General features: G+C 50.0%; 13 protein-coding genes across 13 annotated transcripts; 3 read left to right on the top strand and 10 right to left on the bottom strand.

Annotated features, from left to right (window-relative positions):
• Window positions 1–5: 5 nt before the first annotated feature.
• Window positions 6–995, top strand: NEDG_00088 (uncharacterized protein; the record flags this gene model as incomplete). Its single annotated transcript, XM_067687506.1, has 1 exon — window positions 6–995. The coding sequence occupies one exon, from the start codon at window positions 6–8 to the stop codon at window positions 993–995; it is 990 nt and encodes a 329-aa protein (XP_067545214.1).
• Window positions 996–1,125: 130 nt separating this feature from the next.
• Window positions 1,126–2,742, bottom strand: NEDG_00087 (uncharacterized protein; the record flags this gene model as incomplete). The annotated part of the gene is made up of 1 exon (XM_067687505.1): window positions 1,126–2,742. One exon carries the CDS (start codon window positions 2,740–2,742, stop codon window positions 1,126–1,128), a length of 1,617 nt encoding a protein of 538 aa, XP_067545213.1.
• A 419-nt stretch (window positions 2,743–3,161) lies between these two features.
• On the bottom strand, window positions 3,162–3,980 carry NEDG_00086 (uncharacterized protein; the record flags this gene model as incomplete). The annotated part of the gene is made up of 1 exon (XM_067687504.1): window positions 3,162–3,980. One exon carries the CDS (start codon window positions 3,978–3,980, stop codon window positions 3,162–3,164), a length of 819 nt encoding a protein of 272 aa, XP_067545212.1.
• A 183-nt stretch (window positions 3,981–4,163) lies between these two features.
• On the bottom strand, window positions 4,164–4,661 carry NEDG_00085 (uncharacterized protein; the record flags this gene model as incomplete). Its single annotated transcript, XM_067687503.1, has 1 exon — window positions 4,164–4,661. The coding sequence occupies one exon, from the start codon at window positions 4,659–4,661 to the stop codon at window positions 4,164–4,166; it is 498 nt and encodes a 165-aa protein (XP_067545211.1).
• A 105-nt stretch (window positions 4,662–4,766) lies between these two features.
• On the bottom strand, window positions 4,767–5,588 carry NEDG_00084 (golgi phosphoprotein 3; the record flags this gene model as incomplete). Its single annotated transcript, XM_067687502.1, has 1 exon — window positions 4,767–5,588. The coding sequence occupies one exon, from the start codon at window positions 5,586–5,588 to the stop codon at window positions 4,767–4,769; it is 822 nt and encodes a 273-aa protein (XP_067545210.1).
• Window positions 5,589–5,845: 257 nt separating this feature from the next.
• NEDG_00083 (uncharacterized protein) lies at window positions 5,846–6,730 on the bottom strand (the record flags this gene model as incomplete). The annotated part of the gene is made up of 1 exon (XM_067687501.1): window positions 5,846–6,730. One exon carries the CDS (start codon window positions 6,728–6,730, stop codon window positions 5,846–5,848), a length of 885 nt encoding a protein of 294 aa, XP_067545209.1.
• Window positions 6,731–6,857: 127 nt separating this feature from the next.
• Window positions 6,858–7,709, bottom strand: NEDG_00082 (uncharacterized protein; the record flags this gene model as incomplete). The annotated part of the gene is made up of 1 exon (XM_067687500.1): window positions 6,858–7,709. One exon carries the CDS (start codon window positions 7,707–7,709, stop codon window positions 6,858–6,860), a length of 852 nt encoding a protein of 283 aa, XP_067545208.1.
• Window positions 7,710–7,743: 34 nt separating this feature from the next.
• Window positions 7,744–8,193, bottom strand: NEDG_00081 (uncharacterized protein; the record flags this gene model as incomplete). Its single annotated transcript, XM_067687499.1, has 1 exon — window positions 7,744–8,193. One exon carries the CDS (start codon window positions 8,191–8,193, stop codon window positions 7,744–7,746), a length of 450 nt encoding a protein of 149 aa, XP_067545207.1.
• Window positions 8,194–8,229: 36 nt separating this feature from the next.
• Window positions 8,230–9,174, bottom strand: NEDG_00080 (uncharacterized protein; the record flags this gene model as incomplete). The annotated part of the gene is made up of 1 exon (XM_067687498.1): window positions 8,230–9,174. One exon carries the CDS (start codon window positions 9,172–9,174, stop codon window positions 8,230–8,232), a length of 945 nt encoding a protein of 314 aa, XP_067545206.1.
• A 208-nt stretch (window positions 9,175–9,382) lies between these two features.
• On the bottom strand, window positions 9,383–9,739 carry NEDG_00079 (uncharacterized protein; the record flags this gene model as incomplete). Its single annotated transcript, XM_067687497.1, has 1 exon — window positions 9,383–9,739. One exon carries the CDS (start codon window positions 9,737–9,739, stop codon window positions 9,383–9,385), a length of 357 nt encoding a protein of 118 aa, XP_067545205.1.
• A 47-nt stretch (window positions 9,740–9,786) lies between these two features.
• NEDG_00078 (uncharacterized protein) lies at window positions 9,787–10,233 on the bottom strand (the record flags this gene model as incomplete). The annotated part of the gene is made up of 1 exon (XM_067687496.1): window positions 9,787–10,233. The coding sequence occupies one exon, from the start codon at window positions 10,231–10,233 to the stop codon at window positions 9,787–9,789; it is 447 nt and encodes a 148-aa protein (XP_067545204.1).
• A 721-nt stretch (window positions 10,234–10,954) lies between these two features.
• Window positions 10,955–12,967, top strand: NEDG_00077 (uncharacterized protein; the record flags this gene model as incomplete). The annotated part of the gene is made up of 1 exon (XM_067687495.1): window positions 10,955–12,967. One exon carries the CDS (start codon window positions 10,955–10,957, stop codon window positions 12,965–12,967), a length of 2,013 nt encoding a protein of 670 aa, XP_067545203.1.
• Window positions 12,968–12,994: 27 nt separating this feature from the next.
• Window positions 12,995–13,465, top strand: NEDG_00076 (uncharacterized protein; the record flags this gene model as incomplete). The annotated part of the gene is made up of 1 exon (XM_067687494.1): window positions 12,995–13,465. One exon carries the CDS (start codon window positions 12,995–12,997, stop codon window positions 13,463–13,465), a length of 471 nt encoding a protein of 156 aa, XP_067545202.1.
• Between the last annotated feature and the right edge of the window lie 78 nt (window positions 13,466–13,543).

Below are 13,543 nucleotides of genomic sequence, written 5' to 3'. Positions count from 1 at the left end.
ATTTTATGGACGGTGACCTAGAAAGCGTGCACACCTCCTTTTCCTCCATGGCCGTTGTCTCCTCCTCAAAGTCTCTTGTTGATGTTTCCTGGCTGGCTTCCTCAGCCTCCCCGCCAGCAACGCTCCACCCCCTTCTCGCGCCCGGGTGGATGGGCCTCCAGGGGGCAGAGACGCACCCAGAGCACACGATAAAGATCCTTGTTGCTGGGGCGTACTGCACCTTCCCCGTTGAGAGGTACCCTGCCACCGAAGAAGCCGTGTTTTCCCTGGAGAGGCGAGCTAGGTCGGGGTCTTCCCGGGGGCAGGGTTTGGCCTTGGGGTGCACAGGCCTGTTTTTTCTCTGGCACCGGGAGGCCTCAGAGGAAGAAACTGTCCAACGCAACGTTGCTGCAGCCAAGGCCCGGCTTAGTTCGGGGGCTTTTGCGCGAACCCTAAGTCCTTCTTCTATTTCCCGAGCACTGCTGACCCTGGCCCTGGAGCAGAGTCTTTCTTTCGTTTACATTGCGCCAGGCACCGTTGACAGAGCCATTCTCTCGCTCCAAAAGCTTCTTTTCTGCTCCAGTGCCTGCTCTGCCCCCGAAACCCCCGAAACCACTGAAACCACTGAAACCACCGAAACCACCCAAACCTCCCAAACCTCCAAAACCTCCAAAACTCCCGAAACCTCCAAAACCCCGACAAACCGAAACCCCGAACTAGTCCCATCTGCAGCCTATCCCCTGGGCATTGCACTGCCAGGTTCCTCGGGATCAGTGGTGACCCTGAAAAAAAAGAGTCGACCCGAAGAGATCCTTAGAACCCTGGTGGAAACAGTCCCTGGCATATCTAAGAGCGAGGTTCTAGCTGTGACCACGGCGTATGGCTCAGTGGTTCATCTGGCTAGAGACCTTGCACATGCACCAGAAAAAGACCTAGCTGGAGTAAGCACAGGCACCGCCAGCAAACTAAGGGCCCTGTTTGGACCTGGTCCTGACCAGACCCTGACCAGACCCTGACCAGACCCTGACCAGACCCTGACCAGACCCTGACTGAGGCACCGAAAACACCGAAAACACCGAGATACCGAGATACCGAGATACCGAAAAAACCGAACACTAACCATGCCAAAATCGTTTATTTGGACAATTAACGGTCCCGGACAATACGGGACGAAACATCTTTGGAGGATGCAATGAAAGGGGTTGGGACACGAATCGCGCTGGGTGGGATGTAGGCCAAGTCTTTCGCTTTCGGGCTGAGGACGTACTTGTCAATGATGGTTTTAACTCTTGAAGGGACAACTTCTCCGTACTGAACCATCTTTCGGATAAACCTTGGCGAGGTTTCCAGACCCATGAAGCTCGCAAGACATTCCCCACCTTCAGCCATCAGTTCCTCCCTGACCAGTGCACAGATAAGCTTGACTGTTTTTCTTTCGACCACCTCGGTATCAACGGGCTCGCACGCTTCAATGGCTGTTTGGTACTTTCTTTCAACTGGGGAGTAGTCTTGGTAAACCTTGCCAACCACCTGATCAACTAGAACCTGATCAACAAAAAGATCAGCGCCTAAATGAACCAGATCAGAATCAGAAACGTCTTTTGGGGAATCAGTTTCCAAAGAAGACCTTTCACCCTCAGAGTCCTGTGGAGCTGCTTCGGCCTGGGTCTTTGGGGCTTGGGTGTAAACGCCTGCTTTTCTGGCCGCTTTTATGGCTGAGACAGTTTCGCCCATTGCCGCTTCTTCTTCCGGGGAGGCATCGTTCTGCTCATTAGCTAGCACTGAAGCAATTTCAGCATCCACCACAGACTCAGACACGGACTCAGCCACGGACACGGACTCAGCCACGGCCTGTTCTTCTGCAAGGTGCTCCTGCTCAGTCAATGGAAGGGTCTTCTTAGCATCTGCTGCGTCCTGTGCGAGCTGGTTGGCTATCTCTTTGATGCTGCCCTCTTCCATCGGCTCCCTCATGACGTACAGGTCAGATACCGCGTAGGTCTGATTGGTTTGTGTGTCGGTGTACTTGCATTTCAAGGCAATGTGGATCATTCTCGTTGATACCAAGGTCTCTTTGGTCTCGTTGCAGTACATGACCCATGTGTTGAGGGCCTGCTGATGGTGCAGCATAAAGCCGCCATTATCAATCCGAACAAGGGCCTGGGGACCTGGGACGTCTTCCTTCCGCCTGGCAGTTCCCGAACCCATGTAGCTCACTCCGAACATCTCGTGCATGTCTCTGGCCACACTCTTCACCGTCAGTTTCACAGTGTTTTCACTAGCTGCCGCGGCACTTACTGCTGTGTCACTGGCTGCTGGGGCTGCTGCAGGTAGCAGTGGCAATGGCTGGGCTAGTGGCTGGATCACGGGTTGAGCTAGTGGCTGGGAGGCTGGGGCGCTGCGAGCTCTTTTAAGAGCTATCTCTCGGTCAATTTGTTCAATTGTGTCAAGCATATCTTCAATCATAGACGTTTCCTCTTCAGAAGATACTTTGGCATTTTTGGCTTTGGTTGCTGGAATGGTCTGTGGACGTCTTGGAGGCATGGGTTCTAACAGCATTGTAGCTAACTCATGAGGACCAAGCTCATCTTCCAGGGATCGAGTGCATGAAAAGTTCTTCATCAAAGACTTTGATACTTTGGCTGTCGCCTTGTAAGTAACCTTGACAGGGTAGACTATGGCCTTTAGAAGATTTTTTATCCTTCGAGTAGATCTGTTCACTCTACGACTAGCTTGTGTGCTCGTCTGCTCTCGTGCTTCGATCATGGTAATGTTTTGATGGTGATGGCTATTTAACCAAAATAGTCATATTTGTTTGCTATGGTTTCCAGGCTATCATCCCCCCTTTCCACCTATAAGCTACTCCCAAGCCGCCCTGAAACACAGTCCAGAACGTTCCAGACACATTGTTTCAGACACTGGGCTCCAAACACTTGGCTCCAAACACTTTGCTCCAAAATGAACAAATAAGGCCTGGGTCTCTGGGGTGGCCCCGGTACAAGCCCCACTGCAGCGCACCACAGCACACCACACCAGACCTCTATCTAATAAAAACGTTTATTGCATCGTGCGCGGGTTAGTTCGGGGCTTTCGGTGTGCTTAGGCTGGTGTGCTGTACTGTGCTGTACTGTGGTGTGCTGTGGGTGCTGTGGTGCGCTGCAGTGGGGCTTGTACCGCTGCAAAGCCTAAGATATTGGGGACGGGCTGTTGGACATGTGTCTTTTGAGGATATCGCTTATCTTTGAGTTGACCGAAGAAAGACTTGCTCCTGAATGGAGAGAGTTGGAGGAAGAGCTGGACCTTGACTTCTTTTCTCGGCGGCTCTTGGTTTCTTCTTCGGAGAGGTCGTCCCTCTTTTTAGCTTTGCTGCTCCTCCGGCGCTTTTCCTTGGCTTTCGTGCTCGCTTTCTTTGGGGGCTCGGCGGGCGAAGCGTGCTCAAGAGCGTCTGAGTGCGATGCCTCACTGTATCCATCAAGTATGCTCATTACCTTGCTTTTGCTGCGCTTTGGCTCCTCAAAGGACTCATCTTTTCTGGAGAAGAGAAGATCTTTGAGGGCTTCGAGGGAAGACTTCTTCTTTTCAATGGTTTTGAGGATCTTGCGGGAGAGAGGCGTTTCTTTCGAAGAGCCTTTCAGGCGCATAGCTGCCTCAGCGTGCTTTGGCGGGAGGGAGGAGGAGAGCCTTTTCAGGGACAGGGCGTGTCTTTTTTTCTTTTTCGAAGGGTACATGTGAATGGTGGCCTCCCAGGAAAAAGAGACTTTCTTCTCGTCCTCGGTGGCTGATTCGTCCGCCTCTCTCGCCTGCCTCCTCTGGGCCCGAGCCTCCCTGCGCCGCCTGAGCATGGCTGTGAAGGCTCGGCAGGGCATCAAAAGAAAGTTCTTCACCGCCTTAACGATCTTTGACACCCGGGCTATCCCAGAGACACTCCCAGGCTTGGGTGGGGCCTTCTTTCGCTGTTTTTTCTTTGATTGCTTTCCCTGTGCCGTCTCAGATGCATGCGCCATTGAAAAGCGGGCAAAAGGGCTTTTATCTGAAAAAGCGGCCAATCACCTCGGATCACCGCCCAGCATCAACTAACCAATAAAAAAAGCATGCAGATGGGTTTATTGTTCATAAACGGGTAACAGAAAGACGTCTTTTCTATCGCTCTGTTAGTGTAGCAAGTATTAGTATCACCAAAAGAAGCCTTACTCTTCATAGCTCCTGTCTACTTCTCCGCCGCTGGTCGTGGTTGTAGTGATGGTTTTGGTGCCCTTGGTGTTGCTGCTGCTGCTGCTGCTGCTCTGTGAGGACGAGCCACCCGACTCCGTCGTGTAGTTGGTTTTGTCGCTAGATTTCGTGTTTCTAAGAAGGTTGATAGCTTGCTGGAATATTTCTCGCTGTCCGTTGGGACCGTATTGCCGCAGGAAGTGTGGCAAGTCTTTGTTTTCTGCCGTGTAAAGGGTGATTCTCAGTATCTTCTTCAGACGGAGCCGATTGGCAAGGGTGTTTGCGTTTTCCGGCTGGGTGGTGTTCTTTCCTGAGCTCTGTCCGTCGTTATATTGCACAGACCCTTCACTGTCCTCGTAGCCACCGGTTCGGCTAGCAGTGTATTCTGCACTACCTGACGACGTCGGTGTCTTGGCCATAACGCTTAGTCCTTTGCCTAGTGCCAGCATCATTCCTAAGGATTTCAGAAGCCTCATTGTCTTGCTCGGGTTAGCGCATTATATGCCCACACCTAAAACATCCCTTCACCTTCCACCAATCGAAAGGTAAAACATACCACCCCAACACACGGCCATGATGTGTTACACCCAGGAGGCAAGTTTGAGATACCCCCTAAGCACACAGAGCACCGACCAATCCGTTGTGCTCTCGGGGCTCCCTAGCTCCCTCTGAAACCGGGCGGTGATCTCAGCTACCTTTTTCTTGGCGGCCTCCGAGGGCTTGAGCGGCATGGTAAGGAGGACGTCTTCAATGATGCAGCAGTAGGAGAAGGCACAGACAATTGCTGACATTTTTAGGCTGGCCGGCTCTTGGTAGGCCGTGTTTTCCAGAAGAAACCTGGAAACTTCAGCAATGATTTCAGCTCTGCTTCCTTTTTTGGCAACCTCGTCAGTCAAAGGTCCGTCCAGAGACTTGCTTGGGGCGAAGAGTCTAAGGAGCTCCTCTTTTTTTGAGAGAGGCTTTTTAAAGAGCTTCTTTTTGATAAGCATCTTTCCCAGGCGTTTGCGGGCGTGCTTTATGTGATACTTGATATAAACAGGGTTGATGGTTTCTCCGTTAAGGGCTAGCAGCCACTTGTCAGCAGTCCAGGCACGTTTTGACTTTTTTATGGTGGCACAGATCTCCTCATGCAGGTCGTCGGTGGGAACGTAGGCGCCTGTGCACCGGACGATCTTGTTTTCATCAATAAAAAGAGCTCCTCTTAGAACCAGCTCAACCAGGCCAAGTGCTCTAACGGAAATAGACACAGGATCTCTCATAAGGGGTATCATGGACTGGTAGCCCGAAGCAGAAAAAAGCACGAGTATTTCAGGGAGTGTTAGGGTCACAAACAGTCCCTGGAGCAAGGAAGGCGCTTTGGGTGCGTTTACGTCTCTTTTTCGTGGAGCAAACTCTTCAAACATTGACTCAGCTGCTGCAAAAGAAAATATTCTTATAGACAAATATGGGTCGGATCACGTGCTGGGTAATCATGGGTCACGTGGTGGGTCTGGGGTAGGGTCATGGGTCACGTGGTGGGTAATCATGGGTCACGTGGTGGGTAGGGGGTAGGGGTAAGGGCAGGGTACGTAAGAAGGTAATTTATTTGGCTCGGGGTGTTCGGGGTGTTCGAGGTGTTCGGGTTAGGGCGGTCCACAGCCCAATGGCCATTGGGGTGTACTCACTGGCCAGATGTAAAGTTTGAGTGTCCAAGGAAGAGGAAGCTTCCGCTAAAGGAAAGGGGTGGTTCATTGAGGGCGATAATTCTTTGGTCTTTACTCTCCAGGGCTGATGTGATGATTTTGTGGTTGACTTTCTTATCTACTTCTAGATCTGCGTGTTTTCTTATGAACTGGAGATACTCTATGATGCTGCAGAACTTCTTAGCGGCTTCTTTGTCTTCTTTGTGGACGCTGGCATCAATAAGGTACTTCTCTACCTGTGCAATGTCTCTGACGTAGACAGCGCTTCCTTTTTGGAGGGTTTCTTGGGCCTGGTGGGTGGTGAGGGGGTCAATCGCCTTTTTGGCATCTTTGAGCTCTTCCAGGAGGATTTTTGAGAGCCGGGTTCTTTTTAGTCCGGCAATGACGGCGTGGGAGGCATTGATGTTGCTCAGGCCCTTCAGCTCCTTTAGAACCTTTAGCCAGAACCTCTGGTACTCCTGGGCCGTGTCACTCGCTTTTCTGGGGCCTTTTTCACCAACTGTCTCTTTTTCCGTGGTGCCTGTGTGCTTTACATCGGCGCTGTTAATGGTTGCAGCCACCAGTGAGGAAAGACCTTCTGTGTACTTGATGTACCCGTAGAAGGTAGGCGAGGTAGTGGCAAAGTTTTTGGTGGGATCAAACTTAAGGATCTCTGTTGGCGGCATCTCAATAAGCACCTTTATCTCTGCAGTTGTTATTTCTCGTGCAAGCACCCCTTCGTCTATTTGGTAGAGGTCCATTGCCTCAGCTTCTGAGATTTTTGCACTTATCTCTCTATGATCGGGGTCCTTGGCTTTGTCGCTTCGGCTCTTCCCTAGCTTTTCTTCAAGTCGTAGCTTCTCCTTGGTGTAGTCCGATTGCATCCTCTGGGTGTGTGTTTGGGGGTGTTTGGGGGTGTTTGGGGGTGTGTGATGTTTCGGGTTTTCGGGTTAGTGTTCGGAATTGAATGGGGTGCGATCCTGGCCCTGGCCCTTAGATACATAATTTATTCTAGATCTGTTCTGGAGCGTCCTCTGCAACCGCCACGGCTGCTTTTCTACACATGGGGCACTCGTTGGCGTATTGCGTAAGCCACTCTGAAACACACTTGCTGTGAAAGAAGTGCTTGCACATGAGGATTCTTATGGCTGACGCCTTCTTTATCTCATCAAGGCAAATGGAGCACGCCCCTCGGTCAACAAGGCTCGTTTCCTCTGGGATTGCTGCATTTAGACTTTCTATGTCAATGGCCTTGGTTCTTGGTGCTTCGTCTGTGGAGATGTAGTACACCACTGTAAAGATGTAGTTGCTCGGGTCCTGGCCCCGCAGCACTGGGTGGTTTTGGAACAAAAACTCAAAGTCTTCCTGGGAAGGCTGTGGTGCACGCGTCTGCCCCTCTTCCTCAAGGTTTAGGCTGGCAACTGCGTTGATGAACAAGTCTGTAAAGATTCTTGAAATCTGTCTTCTTATCTCCTCCCGCGTTGGGCTAGTGTTCGGGACGTTCTCGGGGTTTTCGGTGTTCGGGACGTTCTCGGTGTGTTCGGTGTTTTCGGTGTTCGGGACGTTTTCGGTGTTTTCGGGGCTCAAAAAGTTCGGGGTATGCCCTGGGTCTCCTTCCTGTCTCCTTGACAGGTCTCTAAACTGCCCCCCTGTCATTCTTTCTGCTGTGGAGCCAACTAGTCTGACAAAGGAGGAAATAGCTGTGCTAATGATAGTAAATGTGTTGGGAACGGGTCTCTCAGATGGCTCGGGCACGTTTGTCTGGGTTTCCAGAGTCACTTCTTCCTCTTCTGCTGATTCCTCGCTTCTTTCCCGTTTGACTTTCTTTGTGGGATGGCTGTAAGTGGTCTTTCTCTCCTTCATGCTCTGTAAAACGAAATTTTATTTAATTAGAGGATTAGTTCGGAATGTTTTTTCTGTCCGTTAGAAAGAATCTAAAGCAAGAAGAGTGCTCGTTCCCCTCAAGCTGTGCAACATATACATTCTCCTTCGTCTGTGGCAGTGCTTCTGTGACACTTGGCGGCTTTTTAAGGATCGTCTCGAGCGGGGTGCCCTGGGCTCGGTGGGGCGTAGGCGTCCCTGAAAGAAGGTGCTCCGATGAAAAAGTCACCCGCGCAGGTAGGTGTGGGGATGTTTCGTGCTTTGCTCTCTTCTGCTGAACCATGGTGTGAAGAATGGTGCAGGTGGTGTACCGCGCATTGTGCTGGGTGTTTGTGGTGGTGAGTTCTTCAGTGTACCTCTCCCATGAAAAGCTTCTGATTTCATTGAGAAGTGGAAGGTTGTTAAAAATAGCGTGCTCTCTCTGGTGGAGGTACTCCCGAACCTCTGCAAGTGTTTTTGGGCCCATACAAAAGAAAAAACACGCACTGACCAAAGTATTTATTTACTGGTCATTGGCCCAGTCAAGGAGCAAATTGAGAGCTTTGGTAACGTCACCGTCTGAGTAGACGAGAGCAACAAGGTTTATCTCTTTGTCGGTGTATCCTATACTCTCTAGCTCTAAAAGCTTGGCTGCATACTTTACCGCTGCCTCCTCCTTGTTAAAAGGCATTGAGTACATGATGGTTCCGGGCGAAGGTACCTGGCCTTGTTGCGTGGCGGGCGGTGCAGGCTGCGACCCGCTCTGGGGAGGCGCTGGAAACGAAGGCATCCCTGCACCCATTCCACCAAGATTGTTCGGGAAGTCTCCACTGGTTATTTGGTTAATAAAAACGTCAAACTGTTCGGGGTTGGTTTTGGCAAAGGCTGAGAAGGCGTCGATGTTTTGAAGCGCTGCTTTTTTGCCTTCTTCTGGAACATTCTGCATTGTCAGGCACGCATCCATGATTGAGCGCATCTGATCAGGGTTTTTCATCATTTCTTTGATCTTTAACGAGAACTCTTTCTTCTTTTCCGGGGTGTCTAGGCCTCCCATTCCGCCCATTCCTTCCATGCCTCCCCAAAAAGGGAAGTTCATTCCATTGCCCATACCTGCACCCATACCATTGCCCATACCTGCACCAAGGTTGCTGCTACTGCTGTGGGCAGAGTTCATGGTGGGTGCTGACATGGCAGGCGCTGGGGCTGGCTGGGAGGAGGCCTGTGGTGTAGGACTCTTCTTTTCGTCGCTTTTGATAACAAGGTAGATTGATGACCCGTTCTTTAGGTTGTAGTCTTTGAGTACCTTGGCGTCCTCTAGGAGCCGCCCTAAAAAGATAAGTTTCTGCTGTGCAACTGATGCTTTGGTTTTTTCTACGAGTTTTTCTTTCAATGCCTTAACCGTTATTTCCTCAGACTCCAGTTCTATCTGGTAGTTGTCTCCTTTACTTGTCTTCACTGTGACGTTCATTGTTTGTTGTTTTTAAAAAAGGAAAATACTTTAGAAGTATATGTGTATGATGGCTGGTAGTATCGACAAACAAGCAACCACTGACGGCCAATTGGCTGGTTAGGCCTGGTGTGTAGATGATTGGGTGGCTGGGTCTATGGTCTATGGTCTATGGTCTATGGTCTATGGTCTATGGTCTATGTGGCTGGCTGTGTGGTCTATGGTCTAGCTAGGCCGTGGTATAGTAGTGCACCCGGTCGTTATATCTTTGCCTGGTAATGTGAACAGGGCTAGGGTCAGGGTGTTCGATAATGTCGGGGTATTCAGGGGTTTCGGTACTATCGGGGTATTCGGGGGTTTCGATAATGTCGGGGGTTTCAGGGTTCGGGTTTGGGTTGGTTCGGGATGTTTGCGGTGACTTAGGCTTAGCTCTGCTTGGGGTCTTGTCTGGTGAAGGGGTGCTGGTGTTCGGGAAGGACCAGAACGTAAGAACTAGATAGCACCCTGTGCATAGCAGGACAATGGCAGCAAATAGGATGAGCATTCTTTTGGTTGAAGAGATAAGTGTGGTATCGTGTGTTTCCATTGTTATGTTAACAAACAATTCTTATCTAAGAATGACTTATTTATTAGTTAGGTGTTCGGGGCCCTGGTTGGGATTCTGGACCTGGGAGTCGTGGTGGTGGCGGCTGAACTATCGCCTTTTTTGGGAGTGGTGCTCTGGACAGACCTGTCAGATGGTATCATCCGCGGAATTTTTGACTTGAACACAGGCTTGGTTTTTGGGGCTTCGGTAGCTTCGGTAGCTTCAGGGGCACTGCTTGGGGTTTCGGTAGCTTTGATAGCTTCGGTAGCTTCTGGGGCACTGCTTGGGTCTTCTGTGCCTTCGGTAGCTTCAGGGGCTTCAGGGGCTTCAGGGACTTCAGGGGCACTGGGTGGGACACTGGGTGGGGCACTTCCTAGCTTGGTTTGCATGTTTAGTGGGTTCGGGCTGGCTGGGTTTAGTAGCTCTTTACCACCGTCGTCTTGCTTTGGGGATCGATAGATCCAGCATATAAAGCAGATGGCTAGTATGACCATAAACCCTGCCGAAATAAATATACTAATCCTTCTCTTTCCGGGAAAAACAGAAGATGTGTTTGGTGTGCTCATCATGGGTGTGCATGTTGGTATGGATTATATAGATATGCAAATATTTTATCTTTTCCTTTTTGGGAAGGTGCTGTCACACGTGCCAAATTTGATTTTTTTTTGCGATTGTGTTCTGTTGGATTCTGTCGTGTTTCATGCACCCATACCCATACCCACCCACACACACGAACATTTATTGCAAAGGTGTTCCCTGTTGAGGCTGTGATCCTACAGTTATGTTGTTGGGCAGTGTTGAAGAAGGTTTTGTTGTGTGTTTGTCTCGGTTGTGAATGGATGGTCTTTTTTTAGGTGACAGCGGCTTCTGAGACAGTGGCGGTGGTGTAGGCAGGTTCTGTTGTGTGTTTGTCTTGATAGCGCCTCCAGGACCTTCCATGCCAGGACCCACACCAGGACCCATGCCAGGAGCTGTTACTGGTGTTGCACTGGAAGGTCGCTTTAGGAGAGAGTCTATGTTGGTAGACTTTTGCTTGCTAACAAAGAAGCCTCCTACTATGCACAAAATAACCACTACAACGATAGCCACTATTATCCACACTATCTTCTTAATCATGAAGCTTACTTGTTCCTTCTATTTATGTAGAAAGAGTGTCATCAGTGCCCATCACAGCGTCACCCTTAAATGATGGGACATCTGATTGGTTATTTTTTTATGGATGGTGCAAGTGGTAGAAGCATGGTGTTTGAGCTTATAAACATAATGAGATACTCTCCACCAGTAACATTCCCAGAGAACACCCCCCACGAGGTGTACACCACTATAAAGCAACACATTCCTGTGTACCTCTACGACATATACCTTACGTCGCAAAATGTGCCAATATGTGCGCTGCTTCATCCAGGGATGTACCAGCGCGTGCTTAAGGGATGGCTGAAAATAGGCAGCCGGATACGCATAACCAAAGTGGTGGCTGACATGATTGCTGAAATAGAGGTTCTGAGTGAGCCTTTGGACGCTGTCCCCGTTCTTCGGGTGAAAAAAGAGCTTTTTGCGGTGCTAGCTGCACCAGTGTACAACCCGAAAGGGTTCTACATCCCCCTCCTGAACGATGACGGGTACGTTAAATGGGACAAGCGCTGGGAAAAGGTCCTGAAGGCGTACACCCCGAAAGAAGACGACAAACTGATTACCCCCCCGGACATTTCCAAGGACCTCACCACCCACACTCTTTCAGGTCTTTTTCAGCGAGCACCTAGGATAAAAGATACGCTTGGGTACACCTCCACCAAAAAAAACCTGATGAAGGGCCGGGTCCTTCTAAAGAGCAAGCTGTTTCCCCTAAAAGATGCCTTTGGAGCTACACACACCCCGTTCGTGTTTTCGTTTGTTTTTGAGACTTCTCAGGGCATTGCCAAGGTTTATGTCTGGGGAACCTGTGTCTGGAAGTTTTTTTGCCTCAGGGAGGGAGACCCGGTGATTATTCGCGGGTTCAAGGTCAAAAGAAGCAAGGGATCCTTAGCCCTGGGAGATAGAACAATTTCAGACACAGACACCAGATATGCGACCATCCCAGAAATAACGATCAACAGTGCCGAACCCACCGGTGAGATAGAGATCCTGGATGAAAGTTTGCTTGATGAGATAGTTTATGACGATGCATTCACTGACAAAGAGTTTGCCACAGTGGCGGGAACGGTCGAGTATGTTAGCTCGTTACTGCGCTGGAAAGAGGCTGCCTCGCACGCTAAGACCCAGAGAGTTCGAGAGTTTGTCTACCTTCGCGTGGCTGGAACCGTCATCAAGCTGTTCAGCAATGGGCCAACAGAGGATATTTTAGGGATACACGCGGGACAGTACCTTGAGGTAAGACACCTGCGCAAGTGCACCATTGGAGCAGTCACTTTCTACATTTCTTCACTCTATACCCAGTTTTACCCTGAAGAGTGCCCCCACACCAACAAAGACGCTTTGATTCTTTCAGCTACCCCGAAAGGACTGGCAACAGAGGGGGGGATAGGATACCTGCCCCTCTCTTTCACCACCCTTGAAGAACATAACCAAAACTCACTCTGCGGGCTAGGCCCTCTGTACATCCAGGGCGCCTCCATTCCAGAAACCTCACCTAACTCTGCGTACCTGCGCAAGGAGCAGGTCTACTTCGGCAGCGAGGTAGAGATATCTGCTTTGGGGGAGAAAACAGATGGGATGTACATGGACGAAATACAGCGGTTCATCATCAAAGGAGACCTTCTTGAAGTGAATAGCAACACTCGCGGCGGAAATCCCAGCAAGGACCTGTGCCTGGTGTCATACATGGAGACAGAGCATACCCTGGAAGACTTAGCAGAGCACTCGTTTGCCCAGGGCCCGCGCAATGTTCGGGATGTTCGGGATGTTCATGATGATCCAAGTGGAGTCTCTGAGAGGAGCAGAATAGATTTAGATGAAGACATTAGCTTTGTAGATAAGAACGACCAGGGAGTAGTACTAAGAATAGGCCAGGGGGGCAGCTTTGTTGATGTACACGTTTTCAGAAACCACCTGGTGTCTGGAAGCACGTTTACTTCCACAGTGTGTGACTTTCTCAAAGTTGCCAAGCCAAAGGAGGGAATCAATGCATACCTCCAGAAAAGAATCGGAGAGTTTGTTTGCTGTGTTGTAGATGCAGTTAGATTAGATGACACCACCGTTCTCTACATTGGGGTCACAATGCTGGATCTGTAGAAGAAGCAGGCTGAATGGAAAATTTAAATGAGAGACAGAGAGGAGCAGAGTGGAAGCAATGCAACGTATCCCAGTCTTTTTGAGGACAGCAGAGGCAGTGAAATGTCGTACAAGCATATGTACATTCCAGAAAGCTCTATTTACGACGAGCAGGTCCCGCTTAAACACAAAAGAGACCTTCATTTGTCCCAGAGGTCAATTACCGTCTTTGGATACTCTGCAACCAGCGTAGAGTGTGTGCTTAGGCGGTTTAAAACCTTTGGAGAGATAAAGGACATCAACTACGGCAAGAACTGGATGGATATCAAGTACGACCAGGAAAAGCAAATGTTTCGGGCGCTCAAAGAGAATGGGACCATTCTGAATGAGGAAATGATTGGGGTGATGCAGAAAAACAGGAAAGATGTTGGGTCGCTCAGGTATGGGGACGACAACGTTTTTGCCAAACCTGAAGAAGGCATCTTGGTCCGGATATTTGCTTATTTGTTCGGGAAGTAGTGGGAGGGGCCTCAGGGAAGGAGAGCGTGCTGGCAAAGCACAATGTATGCATGCCTGCCAGCCAAACTTTGTCTTTTT

The sequence above is a fragment of the Nematocida displodere genome, assembly GCF_001642395.1.
Source record: "Nematocida displodere strain JUm2807 chromosome Unknown 1, whole genome shotgun sequence".
Classification (NCBI taxonomy): Eukaryota; Fungi; Microsporidia; genus Nematocida; species Nematocida displodere.
Note: the sequence above shows the minus strand (reverse complement) of the source record. Positions and strands in the feature narration are given on the sequence as shown.